General features: G+C 39.2%; 1 protein-coding gene across 1 annotated transcript in view; it reads right to left on the bottom strand.

The window, feature by feature from the left end:
• Nucleotides 1-24,210, bottom strand: part of COL6A6 (collagen type VI alpha 6 chain) — a 41,354-nt gene extending 17,144 nt beyond the window's left edge. The window contains 17 exon segments of the mRNA XM_075705824.1: nt 1,310-1,363; nt 1,450-1,494; nt 1,882-1,908; nt 2,013-2,084; nt 3,627-3,680; nt 5,829-5,921; nt 6,157-6,302; nt 8,453-8,531; nt 8,644-8,990; nt 10,693-11,259; nt 12,086-12,661; nt 14,862-15,425; nt 16,672-17,232; nt 18,119-18,733; nt 19,759-20,325; nt 22,452-23,057; nt 24,120-24,210. Coding sequence (XP_075561939.1) covers nt 1,310-1,363; nt 1,450-1,494; nt 1,882-1,908; nt 2,013-2,084; nt 3,627-3,680; nt 5,829-5,921; nt 6,157-6,302; nt 8,453-8,531; nt 8,644-8,990; nt 10,693-11,259; nt 12,086-12,661; nt 14,862-15,425; nt 16,672-17,232; nt 18,119-18,733; nt 19,759-20,325; nt 22,452-23,057; nt 24,120-24,210 — 5,064 coding nt within the window.
• Between the last annotated feature and the right edge of the window lie 530 nt (nt 24,211-24,740).

The raw sequence follows: 24,740 nt of genomic DNA, 5'->3' as shown, positions 1-24,740 counted from the left end.
CAGTTTCTTCCCCAATTCCACTCCCAAAAAACCAGAAACCTGGGGGCTCTTGGACACAAAGCAATACAGAAACAGCCACTGTGCTCCATGTATTGTTTCATGTTTTGTTTTTTGTTGATTTTTTAACTAAAGAATAAATTCAAATTAATTACTGCAACAAACCAGAAATTGTTCCAAATATCAAAAAACTTTGTTTGTAGACTACATCTTTGAAAGGCGTATGTTAACATACATTTCATGTTTTGAACGTAATGGTGCCTCATCTGTGAATAACCAGAGTCTTCTCAGTAGCAATAAGCCCTGTGCCTCCTTGGGCACTTGTGTAAGGGCAGAAAGGGTAAGAGTGTCTTCTAGAAGTGAGGTACCAAGCAGTTATTTGAGAGTATTGTTTTCTACACTTGAAACAGGTATCCAGTTGCTGCTCCTGCAAGTGCAAACTGTTAATGCACAGCGCTGCACGGTGGCCACCCACCAGCCTGCTATCCCTAATAGCAGCCATTGAATTGTGGAGGTTAACTGTAACCAATCACCCAAATTATCACCTTGGTTCCCACTGAGGATTGTTTTTATTACATGGACTAAGCCAAAATGTTCAGTGTCTACTAGGCTGGGTTTTTTGCTTCACTTAGCCACTCTCCAAATGGTCTCTCATCAGCAAAAAGACAAATGGTCAATTCTCCAACTGTCTATCGAAGCTGCCACAAGGCAGTATCTCTTTTTGTCATTTGGTCTCCTAAGTCAGACCTTGTTTCAGACTGCAAGGTAACTGGAAAGGCAACAGGGCTGCTCCATGCTTTATGAAAAACAAGCTCTCTGATGTTGGCAAACAGATAACAAAAAACCCTCTTGTCTCATGTATGTGAATCTGCCAGGGTACTACAGAGGTAGAAGGCTTCATATCTATCTTTAGCCAAATTAAAATGTCATATGCAGAAATTACTTGATCCCTTAATAAATACCAGAAAATGCCCACCTAGAAGACTGTAAGGTAAGGACCTAATTATTCTTCAAATTCTCTTTCAAATAGAAACATCCTACAGAGCAACATTTTCTGCATATATACCCTATCTACAAAAATACCTGCTGGCTATTCATCAGTAATTTGCTCTTCTTCAGATGCTGGAAGTCCTATAATAAGTCTCCTGATAGGAGTTCAAACAAAAAATGTGCAAATAACTTTGTGGTACAAGGTCTACTCCTTGTGCTTGAGAGTTTATTAAAGACATTTCTACAGGGACAGTTTCACAAAATAGCCATACCATTGTTCTTAAATCCAAACCCTGACCAATAAAAGATAACAAAATCTTACTGGATATCCAATGTCACCCTTCTCTCCTTTCTTTCCAGGAATCCCAGGAGATCCCTTAAAGACAAAATATAGCATATTAATTCATTTCTATCACTCAATAACTTCAAGGTCAAGAAGGCAAAAGAAAGAAAATAATGTACCTCTTCTCCTGTAATTCCATCAGTCCCATCTTCCCCATTGTCACCCTGAAATAATACAAATGTGCATGAATTTTTCACACAACCAACCAGAGCACATTTGCAAACTCCAGCAAGTATATGATGACATAGACCAAGATTTAGAAGAAGAAGAAGAAGAAGAAGAAGAAGAAGAAGAAGAAGAAGAAGAAGAAGAAGAAGAAGGAAAACTAAACACAGGGATTAATGCTTGAAGTTTAATTTGTCGTATGTTCCCCAGGCACAACCATAAGCTGGGCATTGCAGCTAACATCTGCAAAGCAGCCTAAAAAAAATAACATTGACTTAACACTCACTGACATCTCTGCAAAACTTTCTACATCTCCATTTAGTGCAGGACAAAGCTCTAAAGAATATTGCATTCACAAACTCAAACTGTCTAGAGTCATACTGTACCTTTTTTCCAACAAATCCTCGAAACCCCTGAAAAGAAAAAAGATAGCAAATGTTAGAATAACATGTAATAAAAACATTCAAGGATTATTCTAAATCACAATGAAATGGTATTTTCAGAATTTTTGTTTAACCTTTAAACCTCTTTTGCCTGGACACCCCATGTTGCCTTGTCTGCCTTGTGGTCCAGGTGGTCCTCTTGGGCCCTGAAAGAGAGAAAAGAAGAATCCAGTTGTTTAAAGTTATGTGAGGTTTACACAAGCTGGCAGCTAATTTATCTGTTAGAGATATCTGGTCCTGTAGTCCTGGAAAGCCTTCTTCTCAAGACTGTAGCTCCAGTAAAGTCCCTGGTGGACTGCAAATTAAAGGGGTTGCAACAACAGAGAAATGTGCAACTGCAAGATCTTCATAATTCAGTGACCTTCTATGAAAGACCAAACATATTAGCAGTATCCTAGCAAATGTTAAAATATTTTTAATCTCCCTTGCAATAATTTTGACTTCTTTTTAGCCATATGCATTGTTCTGTTAATATTCACATTACACTTACAGTCCTGAGTCTCCAGCTACCATTTTGACAAATCTAACTCCTGTAAAAAAGTATCACTATACTTAAATTTGAAACTACATAGAACTACAGAAATCTCACAGAGCAGAACTGGTATTTGTGGGCCTGGCTGACATGATTTCCATGAAAAATTTCTTCCTGCATAGTGTGATGAAAGTAAAGCAAATACAATGTGATGATGCCATTACACATCTGCAGGCTTGTTTTTGGAGTACTGCATGTTAACATATAAAAAAGCAAGCAGTCTTCCAGAGCAACACCTGCAAACTATTATAAACAGGCTGACAACACCAACAGAAACAGTTACTGCATCCTCCTGATGACAGCTTGGGCCAGGCTCCTCTCTAATATCCATTACACTGCTATGCTACTTCCTTACTGTCACTGTAGTTATTTTTAGTTTCCACTGATGGGTCTTTGCTCATTTAGCAAGTTTGGGTTTTTTTTTTAATTTGAAACAAAAGCTATGTAGATGAAAAATGTTTGCTCTTTTGGGAGCAAACAAACGTATCCATCAAGAGGTGGTCATAGCCTTGCAGTACACTTCCCAGTCTCTTTCCCGTTCATGTTTTTGGTTTCAGCAACCTACCAGCATCAAAAAATATGACACTTAGGTCAAGTCAAGAAGATATGCTTTGGATGGTCTTCAAAAAACACATCTAATTTGGATACAACCAAATATATCTAAAAATGGATGTCTATATCAAAGAGCTGGTCTTGACTGGCCAAAACTGGCTTACTAACAGTTCTTTTGGCAGAAAATGACTGGCTTTGTCTCCATTTGTTTACTTTTAGTTTCCACATACAAGACACTGATTTTTCAATAACAACTCAGGAAAACATGAAAAAAAATGAGGAAAACAAAACCCCACTCTTTGTAGAAGTCTTCTACAGGAATAAAAATAAGTTCCAAAATAGCTTTGCTAAGTAGGCGCCCACTCAACCACATACATGAGCTAATCAGGTGGTTGTAATGTGTGTCCTTTATATCCCAAGAAATGTTACTGAACATTTTACGATCTTGTTTGTGTTTTATTCAAATGATGTGAGGGTGTTCTCACCTTGGAAAGGTAATAGAGCTTTGTAAATCCACTATCCAACTAGTTTAGATGCTCTTTTTTTTTCCTGCTCAAAAGTTTTAGTTTTCCCAAACACAGGTTTTTAAAGTGTTATAACTTACCAGTTCTCCTTCATCTCCAAGATATCCCAGGTTGCCTTTAACACCATTGTGTCCCTGAAGTTAAAAGATGAAAGATAATGCTATAATACTTGGTTGACCTTCAGAAACTATTGGGGAATTCTGGAAAAACTCAATGGGCCATTATGTTGTTCTTTGCCTATTCTGTCCCTCTGCTTACTCTGGGCTTCAAACACTGTTGAAAACTTGAATAACAGACAACTTCTTTCCTGATAGTTTTTCTCCTAATGTTTAATTCATCACTAATGCATTATTTGTCCCGCATTTAAATTTGAAGGTGGCCCAATATTTTTATCAGATGCTCCAGAAAGAAACAATTTTCTTTCACTGCAGGCCCCAGGAAAAGCTCTTCCAAAGTTTTAAAGTGTCTCCAGCAACTAATTATACATTTCAAGACAACATTGAGATATACCTTAATTACTGAATCTTTAAAAGCTGATTGATAGGAAGAAAAAGAAAATCCTGTACAAGATTCATAATCTGTCATACATAAATGCTTATTTTGCATTTTTATGAAGAATGTTTCATTGGCTTGGGTAGAAAACAAGTGTCATTGGCTTCTTCTGCTTCAAATAGTTTCTTCTTGAATGTCTTTTGTATCAATAGTAGTCAGCCAATTGCTCTTCTGTCTTTGCTGGTGAGGGGGTTTGGACTAGATGATCTTCAAAGGAACCTTCCAACCCAAACCATTCTATGATTCCATGATTGGAGATTCTCCACACTGGCATGAGACTGATTGCTTTAATGGCTCCACATTTGTCAGTCTGGATGAGCCAGAAAGTATGTCGAGGATGACCACAGAGCAATTGCCACTCATAGGATAAAGCATGCCTTCTCCAAGCCATTACTTTTGACATAAGCCAAACTAAGGATTTGACCCAAGAGAGTCTGGTACCTGCCCTTGTAAGAAAGGAATGTACTTTAAAAAATAAGCCCCAAATAGATGTTAGCCAGGAAATACTTCTGAACAGATATGGCAGAGATTTTAGAGCTTCTATGCAGAGTCCGTCCTTGTGTGGTCCAAGCAGGTTTTTAGAAGTCGATCTCTTTTCAGACTATATTCTTTATAACCACAAAAGTTACAAAATTTCTTAAAGTTTCTGATTTAATGTTGTCCTTTCATATGATTTTTTATTCTAGTACAATTATTTTTGAAAGAGTTCATGTAACATATCTTTATGTAAGAGTTGAGAGTGCACTGTTCACCCTGGTTTGGAGCCCAGGAAGAAAGAGGGACACTAGCAAACAAATAAGTTGTGGGGATTGTATCTTAAAATGTGTATGATTGATGAGAACTGTTTTAGGAGAAATCTAACCATCAAAACAAACCATTCTGAATCCAAGGAGGACATTTCCGTTGTCCTGTGATTCCACACAGATGAAAGCTGCACCAGAAACAGCTGTCCTGGGCTTTGAGTCTCAGCACAGGCTTAACAGTGCTCCTAATGTTTCAGTATTAAATGAGCCTTGTGTAGAACAGAGGATGAGAGAACATTCTTTCAATCTCTCATTGTCCTTCCTTTGTGCAAAAAAAGATTCATAGGCCAAAAAGAAGCTCCTTCCTGAATTCAGAGGCCTCTTTTGCAACAGGGTAATGTCTGGAGAGTGAAAATCTAGCCTGGCACAACAGCCATTATACTGAATTCTGAGGTAGGGCTTCGTGTGAGTGGCTGTTTTCTTCTGTGTGCCTGGAGTATGCTACCAGGAAGGGGAAGCTGCTGACCTTGGCACAATATTTTGAGAGAGACTTTTGGAAAGTGAAAAGTCTTCATATATGCTCTTTCCTGAGAGAGAGAAGGCTAAGAAGAGAGAGTGTCCGACCCCCCAAATTTTACCCCCCTTAGTCATCAGCACTGCAAAGTGCTACCCTGCAAGGGGTTGCTTTGAACTTTGTCTTTCAGACAGTTTGTTCAGCTCTTCTTGCTGACCCGCAAGGTAATAGCATCAGGCTGGGCAAGAGGCCTTCCCAGAGGTAAAAGACATCACTGAATACTGATTACATTCACCAGCAGCATTGCATTCACTTGCAGAATCATTTTTGTGCATTGCACTCATCAGTAGCTGTGGCAAAGGCAGTAAGTACCACCTGCAGGTGGGGGCCCCAAGGTGTGATTTTTTTCCACATGCAGCCCATCATTATTTACAACTCAAACTTAGCAATACAAAGCTAGAATGTATTCTTACCTTCATCCCTTGTCTTCCCCTATCGCCGATTTCACCTTCTTCCCCAGTACATTTGCAAGACAAACAGCAGCAGGTCCTCTCAGCAATATTGTTCTTAAAAAGAAGAAGTTACTGCAGATGAAAATGTATTTTCCAAAAATTTTCTCATGGCTCTGCTCCTGCTCTTACTGAAGCATTCACCATAAGAATACAACTGGACATTATGCTCTATTAATAGCATGACTCCTTTGTTAGTCATATTTACCAGACTTGATACTTACGGTCTGATTGTGCAGTTCTCTTACCCAAGATCTTACTGTGTACATTGGTTCCTTATCAAATAACTTACCAAGAACTTGGATAGCCTGCTAGCGATATCTGTCATGCCAATATCTAAGCGAGTTCCATATTCAAATCCTTTTCCAAACTCAATAGATTGGAGGTTTTGAAAATTGGAGGTTCCTTCCAGAGAAACAGTTATAAGAGCATCCAAACCTAATTGTAGTAAATATGAATATAAATATCAGTTCCACAGAAAAACGGTTTCTGTACCTTATATATACATGCATCATGAAGAAGGTGAATAATATATATTAGAAATGCCAGCTGTAAAAGCCACACTTTTGATGGTATACAATTCTGTAAGTGATTTAAATGAGGTGCTAGTGACAATGAAGAGCCAATAAAAGGATCAACATAAAAATCTTCCTATTTGAATAATGATTAATGATTCAAGACCACATGGTTGATTTGGGTGTCAACATAAATATTCATTTAATCATTTAGCTCTTAGGAAAAACAGAAGCTTTAGGTTGCACTTCTTTTTACATTAAAATAATAACAAATATTGGTGGCTCCAAGTCATCATTCCATCTGCTACAATAGCGATCTAAAGCTGAGGTAGACATCAGAGAAATTACAGATCTGAATTCTTTGTTTCTCCAACCCAGTCTTGCTGTAAGAATGCATGTCTTTACATTGATCTAGAAAGACACCAGTGTGAAATTAGAGTAAGCCTGTGGCCACAACACAATTTCTTAGGTTGCAAAGCAAGAGGCAAAGAGATATCATGTGCAGTAACATCCTAGAGTACTCCCCTTGAACTCAGATCATTCAGAGAAAAAACAGAGAAAAGACTATTTCCCTGTGCAAGGGAAAAAAGCACAGTGAGGAAACAATTCAGGGCAAAATACAGGTATATTGGGATTGCAGGGTGAGACTTAAGGAAGGAGCCAAATGCTGGTCACAGCAACAGCAACAAGCAGTACTTTTCCAGCTTTCTGGCTTGGTCCTGAGTCCCTTTTATACAGTTGTACAACACAGCTGGCAATTTCAGCAGATTCAAATCCAAACAAAAGTTCATACTCTGATGTAAATTCCCGGAATCTAGCAGACAGACTCTTGACTCACTTGAACAGAGATGAGAGCAGTCTCTAGCTGAATGATGCTCCAAAGCCCCAGCAAATGAAATTGAAAAACAACAGAAACAAACAAAACCCACCCAAACCTAAGACCAAAGATATTTTAAAATTTATTTTAAAACTCAATCCCAAATCACACTTCTGTACCTAATTTGCTTATTGATGCAACACAACTGACCAACAATGCACAACACCTCAAGGAAAACAGTCTTTGGTACAGCTGAGCAAGCTGTTAGGCATATTTATCTATCTTCTCATCTTTCCCATGTGGCTGCCATGGTGTCAAAAGAAGCCTCATGTTCTCCCCATTATTACTGCTCTGCAGTTAATAGCATCTTTGCTAAGAGGACTGTTATGCTCCATTTTACTGCCTGCACTTGTCACCCTTGTACTCCACTATAGCTCTTCTTGCCACTTGCCTGCTGTTCAGAACAGGTAATTCTTTGCAAGGTTGTTGTTGGGAAGAGAGAGAGACAATAGACATGAGACAACAGACGTCTGTTTGGGATGAGGGACAAGCACACACCAAAGGGCCTAGTACCAGTTGAGAAGCCCCTTGCATCTCCCTTTAGCAAATCTAGCCCTTTCAACTCCAGTTCTGTTCTTCACTGTTTCTTGCATGACAGTCTCCTGCACGCATCAGAAAGGCTAAGCCTGTGGCAGCTTCTCTATTCCTCCTGCCCTACCTCTCTGACGCTGGGCTCTGAAATCAGGTGCTGATGCAGATACTGAAGCCTACAGGGGAGGCGTGAAGATAACTACTCAATCTATCTTCTCCCCACTCTGCTAGGTTTCTGGGTGATAACAGATAGCAAGGACAAGGCAGATTGATTGGTGAAACACAATAGGTGTGTGGCTGTGGGAAAGTTAGTTAAACATTGTAAGAAAGATTGTTCCAGGTCATAAAATCTCTGAATGGGGAAGTCACCCCAAAGAAGCACTACTGTTTCCTTAGCCCCATTATTAGGTGTTTTCTGAAACATCCACTACTGGCCATAGACAAAGATAAGGGCCAAGCTAGGAAGACAGTCTTACCTGGCATTGTCAATCTCACTTCAATGGAGCTATTCTGATTTATGTTGACTGGGCATCTGAGACTATAACTCCTTTTATTTGCTGCTAATCTCCCTCTGCTCCTTCTGCAGAAAAAATTAAATACCTCTTCTCACCCCACTACTAGGGCACCTGAGAAATGAAACAATCTGACTTTTCTAAAATAGATACCTTTCTCTTTAAGTTCTTCAGATTTTTGTTCAAGTGCTTCTAAGTCATCATCCACACCATCTGAAAATACAAGTAATACCTACAAAGACATAAAAGAGAGAATTTAAATCACACAGAAACCAAGAACAATTGTATTTCAATCTTTCTTACACAATTTTGACCAAAGGATTTTGCCTAAGTCATCACATTACCTTTTGTCGGGTCTCATCCTTGTTTGGAAATGTTTCCCAGAGTGACTGCAAAAATTCAACATTAAGTTGGGATGGTCTCTTGATCACAGCATCTGACAAGTTACGCAGGACAGATTCACTGTCAATATAGAACTTTGTGGATATTGGAGTAACAGTATTCTTCACTTGAACAGCCACGCTGCTCTGTGCCTGGGACCCAACATTGCAGCTCACGTCCCTTAGAGACAGGAGGGCTTGCAAAATCTCAGGGAAATGCTTTTCCAGTTTGGTCTGTCCATGAAAAAAGTGGTGGCCTTCTCTCTGTGATGAGATGTCAAATCCCACAGTGATATCCACAAGACAAGCTACTGTTGGGAAAATCATAAATAAATGCATCAAACAATTTTCATTTCAGGTAAAGAAAAACACAAAAGAAAAAACACGACAAGGGGAGACCAATGCACATCAGCAAAGTAGGCAGGAGCCTCTGGAATCTGTCATCTCCAAGCCTCAGGGAGATTATCTAAAATGAATCTTTAGGTCTCTGATTCATTTAGACACACGTTCATCTTAAACCCACTGAGACAGATTTTTAATTTCTAGAGAAAAATTGTGGAAATGAAAAGCACATTGGATAGATAAAGCTGTCAAAAATCCCTAAATGCCTTTAACTGAAAATGTGTTCTGTAATTATCCTTATATAACAAATCTGAGACCCCATCCTTCTTAATAGCAACATCAGCTTCAGAAATTATTTCACTGGAGGTACTTCTCCATTCAGACGTTTTTGGCCCTTCCTTCCTCTTATTTCCCAGCTACAGGCAATTGAGCAGGTATCATTTAGAAGGTCAGGCGGCTGTTTGTTTTCAACATGTTGTGCTGGAGAGTTAACACATAACTGCTGTAGTAGTCTCATTACTTTAAAAGTAATGCTATGCCTAATGTTTAAGATTTGGGTCAATACCAAATCACTTCCCTTCTGTGCTCCTCATCATGCTTTTTACCTGTGCTTGCACATTCATTGTGGCATGCACTGCTCTGCATAGTTAGCAGACAGAGCAGGGGCCCCCAACTCTCAATATGCATTTTAGCATAATTTCTCACTGCATGTGAGGTGATGGGAAAATCAGAAGTGAAATGAAAGCACATGCCACAAAATGAGAAGTACTGCCACCGTGTCCCTTGTTTAACTAGATGTAAGGTCACTCTAATCTGTAGGATGACTGAGTTGCTGCGTGGGTATTCTATGAGATTAATGTCTTTCTCGTACTATTTCTGTCTGCAACTCAGGAGAGGAGGAAATACACATTTTTAAGAAGTACACCTCTTGCTAGTAGTACTTTATTTCTGCTCTGCAATAGTTGTAACTGCTTCCAACTTTCTTAAATTAGTGTTTGGGTGATATGGCATCACAGTTGCTGTTAACCCAGAAGCAAAACATATTTGAAAGTGCTAAAGCTGTCCTTCGAGTAAGGAAGCAGGAGAAAATTATACACTCTAAAGCTCAGATAGAAGTTTAAACAATTAAACCTAAAATCTTCAAGCCTGGGTTGTGTGATCTTAATCAATCAGTTCAAATTTGCAGAAATGAGAACATAAATGCATGGATAAGTTAACGAGGAGTACAGTAGGGTGTGAGCTTGCAGAAAAATTAGTGAATTCACAGCAACTGCTCACGTGTGTCTTTTTACCCTTCCTGAAGGGGAGAAAATGGGAACTACCTTACGTACCAGGGAAGAAGAGTATTTGCATGGGCAGCAAGGGAGAAGCTAACACAATGCAAACTGACATGGGTGGTTATTTGTTTGTCATCTCATATCCTTTATTCTATGGAGGGAGCAAAGAGAAAACATCTAGGTCATTTCTTTCAGCAATTTTAGAGGGACTGGATGTAGCTAATTATTTCCACAGAGATCATTATCTTCATGTGAGTCAGAAGAATTTTTCTATTCTGTTTTTAGAGTGTTGCAGAAGATCAACCAAATGTATTCTAAAGAACCACTCTAACTGGAAAGCATACTTAAAGCAGCACACAGAGATTTTAGAACAGTTTGGTTCAGAGATGTTTACCTTTTCTATTATCATCCTCACACATAATATCAACCAGTCTTTTTTTTATGGTCTTCAAGTTAGAAAAGTCATCAACGGCATATTTCCTACTTGATGATCCAGTTATCTGTGTTAGGTGGGACTGATCAACATTTCCCACGCCTATGGCGTATATATCAACACCTTTCTTCCTCAGGCTTTCTGCTGCTCTTGCAGCTCTACTGGTTGTTCGTCCAGCAATGATTACCAGTAAAATCTGTTGGATATTTTCATGTATTCTGCTGCCGTTTTCTGGTTGGAAGTTGAGTTTCACTTTCTCAAGTGCATTTTCAATATTACTTCGGTGTCCTCTCATTTGTTTGACGCTTTGAATTTTAAATTCTAGTTCTGATCTGTTCGGAAAAATGCCTAGTTTGAACTCTTCTTTATAGACACCACCATACAGTGCAAAGCCAATTTTGGTATTTTGAGCAGTAACAGCTGGATTGATTACATTTGTCACAAAGTCCTTCATTATCCTGAAGTTTTCTTCATCTATGTTTCTGGAACCATCTATTAGGAACATGATGTCTGCTTTCTTTGGACATTCTGCAGAAGATAAAGGAAAATATATTATTAATAAAGTACACAATTCTATGTCTATCATTAGTAATCCTGCCTCTGCCTCCCACATCCTACTAGTTATATTGACAAAAAAAACCCCAACAAATAGATCTACAAAAAGAAAGTTAAGCACATAAAATGTTATGTACACAGAAATTCAGACATCTAGTCCCAGAACACAAAACATACTCCTGTAAGCACGTATGTTGCAGAGTAAACATAGGTACATTACCCTCTTACCTACTGAGCAAACAAAGTTATGTTGGCCTAACCAAATGTTCACAGGGCAAGGGCACGTTTAATCTCAGCCTCATGCAAATGCCTAAAGAGGTCAGGTGCCTCACACACCAAAAATGCCTATTTCTCTCCATGCTGCTTAGAAAGGGAAACTACAGTGACTAGATATGACACCTATACACAGCTAAAACTAAGTAAGATAAATCCCATCCTCTGTGTATATACAAAATTGAGACTCTTCGGGATTCATAGATGAGGTGTCTCCCCTGTCCAAGAACCAAGTTGCTCTCAGCATGCTTTCCATAGCCCAAAAGGACCGACTTCCAAATAAAGTAGAGCAGCCACAGCTACTTCCATTCAGAAAGATGGCAGAAGGAGAAGGTAGGAAAGAGTAGCCACTACAGGAGCTGAACCGAACAAGCAGGGAACAGAGATGACTGTAATTTAAATCACGTTAATCAGAACAGATTATGTTATCTGTATCGATCTGATGTCTTTGCAAGACTTCCTTTCAAACGCAGTTGTAGGGGAAGAGGAAACTGAACACAAAAACCAGTAGTGAGTATACACTTACCTGGTACTGAAATATCACATATGTTATTTGTTATATTTGCAGTTAAGTTCTGAAGTCCTTCAAAGGTATCCACATAGAAACATTTGTCCTCTGATCCAGCCATTGTCAGAAGCTCACTTCGACTTGCTCCTTTTACGCCAACTGCGTAGATGGTAATTCCTTTGTTCCTTAATCCCTGGGCCACACCATCCAGATGATTTCTATCATGGGAATCCCCATCAGTTATCACTACTAGGACTTGGGGAACTCCTTTGCTCTTGCGGCTGCCATGTTCTTCAGTGAACAACATTTCTGAATGGACCAGGGCCTTTGCCGTGTAAGTTGATTGTCCTAGAAGGGTATCTCGCTGGATAGTCTCATTAATCTCCTGTTTTGTAGTATAGTTATTGAGGTAGAAGAGCACTACTGGATCATCAGAATATTTTAGTGCTCCAAACTGAACTCCATCTGGGCCGACATCAGATTGTTTCACCAGGGCAATCATGAAGTCTTTCATGGCCTGGTACTGTAAGTAGTTTATGCTTCCAGAGCTGTCTATAACAAACACAATGTCTAAACGTTCTATTCTTCTGCATTCTGTAAAAGAAAATTGACAAAAGTGAAGATTTAATGTGTAAAATTATGCAGAATCTTACTGATTATTATAACTCAAGTCCATTTCCCAGTTCTTTGCAATGTCTGTATAACTTTGCTAACTGAATGGTGTTTGCACAGATACCTGTTTTGTTACTATCAGCAAGTTGCACATATGACAGATTCTTGTTGCTTGTGAGACTGTTCGGTGTGAACTTCATGATTCCAGTAATCAGAGCAGAGTTAGACTAAACTGAATGTCATCTTAGTTAGCAAAAATGCTATCCTTTTGCTCTGGACACCACAGTACAGGGCTTATAGAGCAAACAGAAATTGTCATATTTCAGTTGATATTGTGGAACTGTTTGTATTAGCTTACAATATCTAAAGCTATCCTTACACAGGATATGAATATTAACTGAAATTTTCCCCTTCTTGCATACAGCACATTTTGTCCGTTAATATTTAACATCTAGCAGAAAAAATCAAGAAGTTTATTTCACATCTGAATTAAATATAGCAGTGGGCTTGCCTCCTACAGTCTCAGTGTTGTAAATTGTTGCTTTGAGGAGCTGGGCTAACACCCTTCCTCCAGCTTACTCCCTGGTGGGAGAACAGTCTGGTCCCTCTGAATGGCCATGTTCTCCCAGTTGCAGACATACAGAGCAGCACAGGTGATAGCTGCTGACTCATTATATTTCAAGCTTCCCTGTTTACACCTGATCTTTCTCATTACATAAGCTACTGATGCCTTTTCCAAAATTGCTGAGAAGAAAAAATGATGCTTAGCATCTTGGCTAATTGCAGTAGTACTTAAAAACTCTTGTTAGTTACAAGTTCTGTATTGCAGTAGCGCAAAGACATAGCCACATGTCTGAACATTGACTGTTTGGACCTCTTGGGATTCTGAACAAATCATGCTTGCATGCCTTAAGCTTTGCTCTTGTCCCCACTCTGCCCCCTGCCCCTGCTGCCTCACCCCTAGGTGAAGGGAGTTTTGAAAGCTCAGAAACTGGATGCTGGGTAGACTTCAGTGCTGAACTCAACAGTTAGGTCCACCTCTTTTAAATGAATGCAATTTCCATGACTGAAGCACCAACTCTGAATGTGAGTTTTAGCAAGCTACTCTATGTTCTATGTTCATACAGCAGAGAGAGCGAGCAAAAAGCACACACCATTTAAAGTCTTTTGCAGTGTCACAGCAATACAGCACGCCTTAGTGCAGCTGAGTCAGACAATGCATAGCTGCTACTCAAGTGTTTTTTAAAATCCTGTCTCATGTTTGCAAGCCTGGTTGACATCCACGAGAGCCCACAGCAACAGGAAACCCCATCTGCTTCTTTTTGCAGCCTGACCACTTTCCCCATTTACACCCTTAGCTAAAGTTATCATCCCAAGAAAAAAACAATCCAGTTCACTTAGTTGGCCAAGTCTGTAAAGTTTATAAATACTGTATGCAAGCTTGCCTGCCAGTGTGGTTTAATATGACTACATTAATTTAATCTGCATAGGGGAAAAAAAAAATTAGTTAAATAAGAGAATGGCTTGAATTCTTAATTGGTTTTGTCCAGAAAGGACAACATCAGGGAACACAGACGAATAACAAATTTCAAGTGGGATTACAAATGTACTCTTGCCAAAGACACTGATTGCACTCTAGTTGCCTCTGGCCCCTGAGAACCGCATTCAGTGCCAGTGTGGGCCCTTCCAACACTGCTACTCAGAAAAAATGAGACTGAGTCATCAGCAGCTCCCTTTCTTGCCCCTGTGTGGAGTCCGCAGAAATAGCAGCTGAAAGGCGTGCATAACGAGATGGCAGTTAGACTTCAAAGGAAGGAGTGAGTGAAGCCTTTTCTCTGTAAGTTTTATTCACCCTGTGTAAACACCCATACTTTTCCACGCAGGTGTCTAATCTCGCACACCCAAGGGAAAGAATCAGAGGCACCCGTGCTTAGCTAGACCTCCAGAGTGTGAACAGAGAGTGGTCAGAGCCCTGTGACCCAGAGTGGTACCCTAGGAGACCTGTGAAGTGCCCCCCTCAGAGACAGAACAGTGGGAAACAGAGAATTTGCATGGGACAAACTAATACTAGGACAGAGAGGCAGCCAGCTCTGTGACTGCAACACTTGATCATAACAAGTTCAGAACAAAAACCCCATGACTGCTCATGCATTAATAAATCACTCGGAGTTACCATACTTACTATCATCAGGAGGACTACTGCAAATCTGAAAAATGAGGTCGCTTTTTCTCTGGTTTAGAATATCAAAGTTTTCAACATAGAATACCATCTCACGCTTCCCACTAATCTCTTCAAGCTGAGTTTTGTTTGCGTTAAAAACTCCAACAGAGTAGATAAGAATGCCTTTATCTCGGAGTACTGTGGCAGGGACTTTAACTTCATCTTGCGATTCCCCATCTGTGATCAGGATGAGAACTTTTTTAACTGCGTGACGTGAACCACTGCTGGCTTGAAAGTATTTAAGCATGAACTTCAGTGCTTCTCCTGTCAGTGTGGAGGATTGAAGGGGAGATATCCTATCAATAGCACTGAGGATATCTCTTTTGGTGGAGTAGGTGTTGAGCTTGAACTCTTCCTTTGGTTTGTCACTGAATTGGACAACACCAATCTGCACTCTGTCTGCACCAACATCTGTTCCATTCACCAGCTGTCTCATGAAGTTTTTCATTTTCAGAAAATCCTCATTTCTAATACTTCCAGAACTGTCCACTAAAAACATGATATCAGCTTTCATTTCTTTGCAGACTGTCAAGGAAAAAAAGATATTTAGGCTTAGGGTTTTTAAATTTTTTTTGAGAAAAAACATAAACAGGTTAGACAGAATAACCTCATAAACAGAAAAGACAGGAAAAAAAAATCAGCATAAGCCTTTTCAAACTTTAGATTTTATTATTTCATTGATAAGTTATGACTGTGACTAAAATGCCCCCTCAGATCTGAACAAGGGCATCATTAACTTAAACAGTTGCAATTCAGTCAGCATTAAATCACAGCTAAGCAACTGAAGCAGCGTCTTAAGATCAGCAAGGAATTTCTGAAATAAAAATCTATAGCATGTTGCTGGTCAAGTTTTGGAGCCTGAGAAACCTGAAAATTTTCTCTTCATTTCAGTGAGGTAGGAAACAGCAACTTGTTTTACAGAAAAAGGTGAGCCAAACAATAGGTAGGGACAAATGGACAGCCTGCACACTAGTGGGTCACATTTAAGCACATTTTTTTCATTAATGTTTTATAGGGTTGTAAGAAATAAACCAGGGATGAAGGTATTAGTGCAACACAACCTTTGCTTGTTTCCTGCTGACTGCTAGCCAAAAAGCTACTGTTTAGAGAATACTTATTTCTACACCATTACTTTAAATTGTAAAACTGTCTTATTTTAACTTCTGCACATCTCAATTCTAGAATCCTCTTTGAGGGATATGCTGTGCCTATCTACACCTGATAAAAGAGACTGGCTTGTCTGAGATAAGGAAAACAGCAGGCTCAACAGCTAGCTTTAAGAAAGATATGTTCAAAATTAGGTACATTCACGGACCTAGTCATTCTACAGTGATATGTGATTTTGGGTGCCTTTGACATTGGTAGGTTGATTTTATAGAATCATGGAATCATAGAATGGTTTGGGTTGGAAGGGACCTTTAAAGATCATCTAGTCTAACATCTTTCACTAGATCATGTTGCTCAAAGCCCTGAGCACTTCAAAAGATGGGGCATCCACAACTTCTCTGGGCAAGCAGAGAATAAAGTTTGTAATATACAGGCAAGAGATGCTTGGTGTTTTCTGGAAATAAGACCTTTTCATGATATTGGCCAACATTTAATCTACACAAAAATCACCATCACCCTCTGAAAATTTCAACTGACTGGCAGTGAAATTGTTCAAGCTAGAGAAATGGTATCTTACATTATTCATGAAATAATTTCTCTATCAAATCAAAAGGAATCTGTTTATTTTCTGTGTTGTCAAGGCAAAGTGAAAGCATGGTCTTACCTTCTGTGGTACAGATCTCTCGGACAACTTCATTTTTAATGTCTTTCAGCAAGCTAAAATCATGTACAAAGTACACTCTGTTTTTCACTCCTGCAATCTCATAAAGCTGAGTTTTATTAGCTTCCTTCACACCAATGACATAAATGTTAATCAGGTCTTCCCTGAGTTTCATGGCTGGTTCCTTCACACTGTCCTGTGACTCTCCGTCTGTGAGAACAACTAGATGGCAAGGCACTGTAACTCCTCGCTGCCTCCTGGCCTCTTCAAACAATGGCTTCATGTAACTTAGAGCTCCCCCTGTACTGGTATTTCCACCTACTTGCCGAATGTTTTCAATCCCTTTTATCAAATCACTTGCTGAAGTGTATTTATTAAGTTCAAACTCCAGTTCATTGAAATGGGAGAACTGCACGAGTCCAAATCGAACTTTCTTTGTTCCGATGTCAAACAGCGTAATAATTTCCTTCAAAAAATTCTTCATATCGACAAAATCCGAGTAGTCAACACTTGACGAGCCATCAATGAGCAAATAAATATCAGCTTCTTCTGTGTCCAGGCATCCTATGCAGAATGAGAAAGTCTCCATTACATCACTGTTGTGCACATGGACAGATCACCTATCTCCACTCCTTTTGTAATACATAATAAACTAATACATGGATAAACTCTCCATCTGGTAACAAAAAAGTTGGCAGACTTAATCTGCTAGTTCTCTTAGGCATGGCAGCAAGAAACAAAACACTTCATCCATGGCTATATGACTGCTTTCCCCACAGAATACAAAACTGATAGCTTGGAGTTTTCAAACACATCTGAAATGCTTTTAAGCAACTACCTCCAGCAATTCCCAGACTTCTGAGTACCACTTATATCAACAATCAGAATTGATCATGCATCATTACACAGCCATGTTAAACATTCAACCACTGTGACTGGTTTTACCGTTGAATAAGGTTCCATGGACCAGCAGCAGTCCACTTAACGTTCTGATAGTTCACAGCAGGAAACCACTGACTTTTAGTGCTCTCAGGCATAAATCCACTGGTAATTTTTAATAAAATATCTAAGGCTGCTCTATTGTTATTACTGCTTCTAGACCAGTCTGAAACCTTCAGCCACTTCATTTTGCTGGGACATACACCCTGATGACTTAAGATCTGCCCAAAAACCCATGATGTACACATTCCCGTCTATTATCTAGGTTTGATCAAAATAAAGGGTAGACTGACTGGAAGGTTAACATTCCTAGGGAAATCTCATTCAGATGCAGCATCTTCCAACAGATCAAGCTCTAATGGTGCCTTAGTAGGTTTTTAGCTTACTCTCTAACAGAAACAGTTAATGTTTCTTCCAGTATTAGTCCTTCCTATTAAATAATGGTACAAATAAAGTCTTCAGTTAAAACCCCTTAACCTGGAAAGAACCAAAGTTATTTGGAAAGCTTTACCTGTTTTGAGAATCTCTCTTCTTTCAGAGTGGACATAGAGCTTGTTTTGTATTTCATTTAAGAGCTTCTTTTGAAACGTCGTACTTTGCCTTTGCAGATCAGAAAACACCTTGAGACGGGTAACATACTGCTCTTGAGGATAAGAAGCTATCTGGACCAGCTGTTGATCAGAAGCATCTCCAACACCTGTGGCAAACACTGTCACGCCACTTCTCCGCAGAAGAGTAGCAACATCAGTCACATTGTCTTGAGAGGGTCTGTGGGTAAGAAGAAAAGCTATTTGCTCTACCCCTTGCTTCCTTCTGCTCCCAGCACTTTCAGTAAAGAGTTTTAGCCTTGTGACATTAATAGCTGCACCAGTGTTGGCTTCTCCTGACCCAGCAGAAAGGTCCTGTATTATCTTCAGAATTTCAGCTTTGTTTGTATCTGTGTTCAGATGAGACACCACTTCTTGTCCGTCAGCGTACGTCACCAGTCCAATTCTTATGCATTTCTCATTCACATGAAATGAGGATGTTAGGTTTTGCAGGAATTTTTTTAATTCTTCAAAGTTTGACTTTGAAGTACCATGATCAACTATAAACACAATGTCAGCAACCAAGTGTCCATCACATACTGCAGTGGAAAAAGGATGAGAATAAAGCAATGTTAGTGGCCATCTTCTATGCTATCTCTATAATTAACTAACTTTGGACTGTTGGGGTTTTTTTTTAAGACAAGGTTTTCTGCTTTATTTTAAAGTAAAACAAGTTTGTAAAAAAGTTTTTTAGCCAAAGATGACAAGCTACCAAAAGACAAACTGATAAAACCTCATTTTAAGTTAAAATAAATGACCAAAAGATCAGAAAAGCTAGGAGATATAACAACAGAAGTGTTTACGGTATTTATATGAAGCATATTCTTGTAACTTCAACTCTTACCTGTATTTTCTAGTGTATTGATCCAGAAGATACATATGTAAGGATATTGGTTGGACCATGCATGCTAAAAATCTTCAAGTACAGGGTTTTTTATTTATTTTTTAATCACTCATCTGATATATATAAGAAAAATCTCAATACACAAACCTATTTTCAATGCTACATGAAAAGTATAAGTTTCTCAGCTGTACCATTAATGATTTGATAATAGAGAGTCTAATATAAGTCCTTTAATTCACACTTGCCAAAGGTCCTCAAAGACTATTCATTAATTTACTAATTCTGGAGGGTTCATAGTGTCATAAGGAGTTGTATTTCATTAACAGATACTAGTTGTATCAATTACCAATTAGTAAAAGCAAAAAAAGATTACTTCACCTCCATTCCTTTTAGTATCAGAGAGTACAAGTGCCTCACACACACCTACACATGTAAAAGCACGAAGTTTTAAGAATAATGCCAAGCGCAAAACTTCATGGGCACAAGAGTATGTCCATCTCATCCATATTCTTACTTCCCTATTTTAAAACATGCTAAGGCTAGGCCAGGTATTTAAAACCCTGGCTAACACATTCCTACTTGTTTTTTTTAGCAGCCTGTGCATCTTGAACATTACACAATTTGCTGGACATGAGAAGGTACATGAGGCCTAGAGTGGCTAGCATCAGACTGAAGGTCTAAGTTCTTAAATGTCATCTCCCATATTATTGATTTTCTTACCTTCTTCTTCTTCAATGCTATCTATTTGGAACTCCTCAATAATAATGGAGACATTTTTAGAAAACATAGGGAGGTCCCATTCCTTACGAAAATAATAATAGAATGATTGTGTAGCCATCAATCTCAGTTGTGGAATCGCAGCTTCACGTACCCCGAGGGCTATCACTTTTACTCCATTGTCTTGTAACATTTTCGCTGACTCTTCCACATCATCTTCAGAAGGCAAAGAAGACAGGACCACTAAAACCTGATTTCTATCTGCTCCATTAACTGGTTCTTTGAAATACTTTTCATAAATGTAACGAAGGGCATTGCCAGTTTTGAGTGGCCCGCCTTGAAGTGCTTGCATTTCTTGCACATGCATCAACATCTGCTTCTTTGTTTTATATGTGTCCAGTTCAAACTCTTCATGAACATCATCATCGTACTGGGCAAGTGCAAGACGGTATTGGTTAGATTCCAGCGGCAGATCATATATCAATTTGCTAGTAAAGTCTTTCATGTAAGGAAATATGTAATTTTCCGTGTCCCGTTGGCCAGGAAGCAGCAGGACTATATCTGTACTATCTGCAGAGGCCACACAAAAACATAGCATTAAGAATTTTTAACTAAGATTCCAGATACAAAGAACACAATGTTGAGGCAATAAAGTGACATAGTGCTCATTCAGCAATAGTCCAGGAGTGGAAATAGAAAAGCTTAAACAGTTTCTATACCTAGAAGCTGGTCTACATAATTTTACTTTTTAAAAGCCTTTTCACTGTTAGAACATTCAACGAATGGGGTTCAAGACAAATGCTGACTTGCCCAACTTCTGAAATACTTGCTGGCTTTAACAGAGGCTGCCGCATCCGTGATTCCTCAAGATCAGACTGTAACTTCATTTTGAGGAAACACTGAGATCTTACATTTCTTATTAAGGAAATGAATTCTTTACATTACTCCTAGTAAAGAAAATGCTTTCAAGTATTCAATTTCTTTCAGAATTTGAATTCTTGAAAACAATTTCTTTCCTGTGTCTTCTTTCAGTTACAAATATCAAGGGCCTGGATTCAGTTCATATTTCAAAATATTCCATATTTTGAAATATTTCATATGTCAAAACCCAGCACAGGAGTTCTGCTCCAAATACCTAATTCTTCACAGACACTTTAATATGGAAATGGAAACAAATTTTTCAAAGAATGGAATAAAACACACAACAAAGTTGCAAAATCTATCATTTGGAAGTTGGCCGGTTCAGAACTGCTTGTCAGCACCAATTTTTCTACCCAGACACCCTGTCTCTGCATGACACAGAGTCCTCATGGGAAAAATTAGAAAGTGACCAAAGACAAGCCTGTAGTTAACATGCAAGAGGGAGTACTATTTAACATTGCTCAGGAAATTTTCAGTTTATGCTTTCCTTCCTTTGCAGGGATCATTTTGGCAACCTTAACTTTCTCTCTGTGTGAAGTTTGTCTAATACAGGAGAATTCACAGTTTCACTAACTATGTTTAGAGTTATTTGAGACTTTCTGCTGAAAAAGTTTAGTAATTTTTTTTTAAAGGAAACCGTACACATCCTTTGTCTACCGCAGCCCTTTCAGACAAGGTGGGAAAACAGCTTTATCCCACAGAAGTTTTATCCAGATTTAGGAAATTTGCATACAGCTAAAAATTAATATTTCTTTTACTTTGCATCTCTTACCAAGGAGAGTTTAGGCAGCTGGATGAAACAACTGCCAGACAGAAATGCTCAAAGCAGTAAAAGTAACACTGCCCTCAAGCAGCGCAACTGCCTGAAATGGGCCATGAGATCACTTGGCATGATCACTCTCTCCTGTAACAAATCATAACTCTTCCCCTCCTTCCCTTCTTAACATCCCTCTGGATGGTAGAAAAACTCCAGGAAAATGATGTTTAGGACCCCCTGCCTGACAAATATTTTAAAAGTAATAAAAAGCTGCCCTAATCTCAGAGTAGTATCTTTTAATTCCCTGCAAATGCATTCATCCTGTGGAACTCTAGTACTGTAAATTGAAATATGAAAATTATGCACTGTCATAATATCTGTAAGAAGTTCCCTACATCAGCAAGGTCTGATCTTCAGCACAGAAATTTATTGTGCCACTCAAGAGCCTGCATGCCTGTTGACTCCCTTACAGCTCTCACTGAGGATGCAGTTAGGGAAGAAATATGGCTTGCACTAAAGCTTCAGTGCAGAGCCTACTGCATATGCCAAAAACTGTATTTCAGAAATGCGATACACACACTTAAAAATTAGGAGGAGTCTAAAGAGGGGAGGGAAAAGATTAAGACTACAAGCAATCTTCCCATTTTATTTGCCACAGAGCTATTGCCTTAGTCCAGCTGAACGGTAAGGAGCCTAATCCAAAAAGGAAAAGCCCACAGGTGATGTTGTGCTCTTTCCTTTTCTCTCTCTTCCAGCTGCCTCTCTGTACAGACCACACAATATACATTACAGATCACACATGCAATATTGAACTAGTGTTCAGAACCTGGCATCTAGCCACAAGCCCAGATGAAATATTTGCTAACTGATGTTCCTTTTTAAATGCTACACAAAAGTTGTCTTAACATTTTGAAATACAATGCAATATAGCCCAACTTTTCTAATGGATTTTTTTTCATTAGAATATTGAAAATTATCATTACTCTCTATGGGACTGACATGAAGTAGCACAGCTTACCTTCTTGCACAGCTATATCATTGTAATCAGGTATACTTATTAAGTCGGCGTTGTGTTCTTGGATAATATCATCAATGATTTGTGGCATATATTCTGAGAATTTAGGCAGCTCCTGTATCACTGGAATTTTGTAATAAAATGGTGGGGTGGCCATCTCAAAAAGTTCGTTATATGGAGCTTCTTTTGTCCCTATAGCTATTATCTTTACTCCAAGGCTCTGCAAGCCTCTGGCAGCTTCTTGAACATCATCTTCTGAGGGTGCTGATGTCAAAATCACAATGATTTGCTGCCTTTCTTTTTCATCTGCTGACTTTTGGAAAAAGGTTTCATAAGCCTTATTGAGGGCATTTCCAATTTGCACTGAACTCCCGCCTTTAAATGTAAAGTAATTCTTGATACGATTCATCATAGGACTCGCTTTTCTGTAAGCTTCCAGCACAAATTCAATGGACAAATCATCGCTGTACTGAACAAGCGCCAGCCGAAACTGGTTAGGCCCTATTGGTAGGTTTTCAATCATACGGATCATAAATTTTTTCACATAGGGGAGAGACGAAGGTTTCATAGCGTCAGAGCTGTCAATTAAGAGGACAATATCTGTAGGGACTGAAACACAGAAAACTTAGTTTGCTACACTGCCTTTCTCTTCCGGAGTTATAAAATAGTCAGACGCTGCAGCTGTCAAGAAACAAGACTTTAAAAGAAATTCTAAACCTCAGTTAAGTGTGCTAGTGACCACATAGAAAAATGGATGCCTGCAGATAGGGAAATCTCTAGGCAACTGCACCATGACAAAATTAATCATATATTCCATCAAGTGTAGCTTCACTTAGCAAGCTAACAACATACAAATGAAGGAGAGCAGGACTAAGATATAACCTCTTTCTGTTTTGCCTGCTTACGCCTAAGTCAGACTTAGGTTGTTTCTCTTGCACAGAAGATCATCACGTAAGTAAAATTTTCCGAGAATGGGAGAGTTCACTGTTTCACGAAAAACATGGAGGAACAGGATAGGAGGTAGATTGCCAGCATGGGAAATTCAGCAAAAAGGGCCACAGCAAACCATGTTTAAAAATGCCCAGGCACCCTGTATGGGGGTGACTGGCAGCTACACTATCCCCTGGCATGCCTGTGGGGATGAGTTGCAAGGTGGGGTCAGGGCAGGGACCAACTTCCTGCAGCCCATTCCCAGGCAAGGCTGCACTCTGGAAAATGGCCAGCCTCACCTCATCTCATCTCACCTCACCTCACCCCTCCCCTCAGTGTCTCACTTCATACCTCACCTCATGCTTCAGCTCACACCTCAGCCCTCACTTCACAACTCATACTTCAGTTCATATCTTGAATTTCACCTCACCCCCAAAAATCTCAGCTCACACCTCACCTCGCACTTCAACTCACCCTTCAAATCTCACCTCACCCCTCAAACCTTGCCTTACACCTCACATCTCACCTCAAACTTCACCCCTCAAATGTCACTTCACACCTCGTTACCTCACACATCACCTCTCACCTTACCTCCCACATCGTATCTTACACCTCAAACTTCACCTGTTGCCATCCAAACTCAGCCTCAGCTACTGTGCATAGAAGTTTCTTTAACCTCTCAAGCTTCTGGACAGCATTTTCCCATTAAGAATTGCATTAGAAAAAGATATAACAAAATACCAATGTTCTGGGGAACAGACGCATGCATCTCAGAGAGTATGAAGAACAAAGCCAGCAGCATCTTCATCTCAAGGCAGAGTCCTCTGAGCATCCTCTCTGAAGGAGGTGAAAAGAATGGTCACAGTCAGAAAGGTGAAGAAACTGATTTTTAACCATGCATGTGTATCAGAAAGAGTCAGCTCTATTGAGGTCCAAATGCATCCTGCTTTGTATTATTTTTAAATTTGGGGGAAAGCGGAAAGCACTTAACTAGCCAGCTGTTAATCAAATGGTAATTATTATAACAAAAATAATTACTACAGAAATGTGTCTTTTGAACAGCTATTAGCCCTTAATGAATGGGCATGTTTGTGACTTCAGGAAAGCTGGGTATCTTATACTGAAAAACTACTATTTTCCATGAAAGGTTTTCATTTTGTTTTTTAATCTGCGGTGAGAAGCTTTTTACACAATATTGACAGATGATCCAACTTCTGCTGATTTTAGTGGGAGCAAGACTGCACTCTGAGGCTTGATTTGTGTGAACTTATTTTAGCTGATATTCAGTGTGCATCGGGTAACAGTATTCAGATGCTGAAAGTTTATGGAAATAAACTAACAACCAAAGGAGTCATTGCTCTC

This window comes from Pelecanus crispus, chromosome 2 (assembly GCF_030463565.1).
Source record: "Pelecanus crispus isolate bPelCri1 chromosome 2, bPelCri1.pri, whole genome shotgun sequence".
Lineage (NCBI taxonomy): Eukaryota > Metazoa > Chordata > Aves > Pelecaniformes > Pelecanidae > Pelecanus > Pelecanus crispus.
The sequence above is the reverse complement of the archived record's forward strand: the minus strand, read 5'-3'. Positions and strand labels throughout refer to the sequence as shown.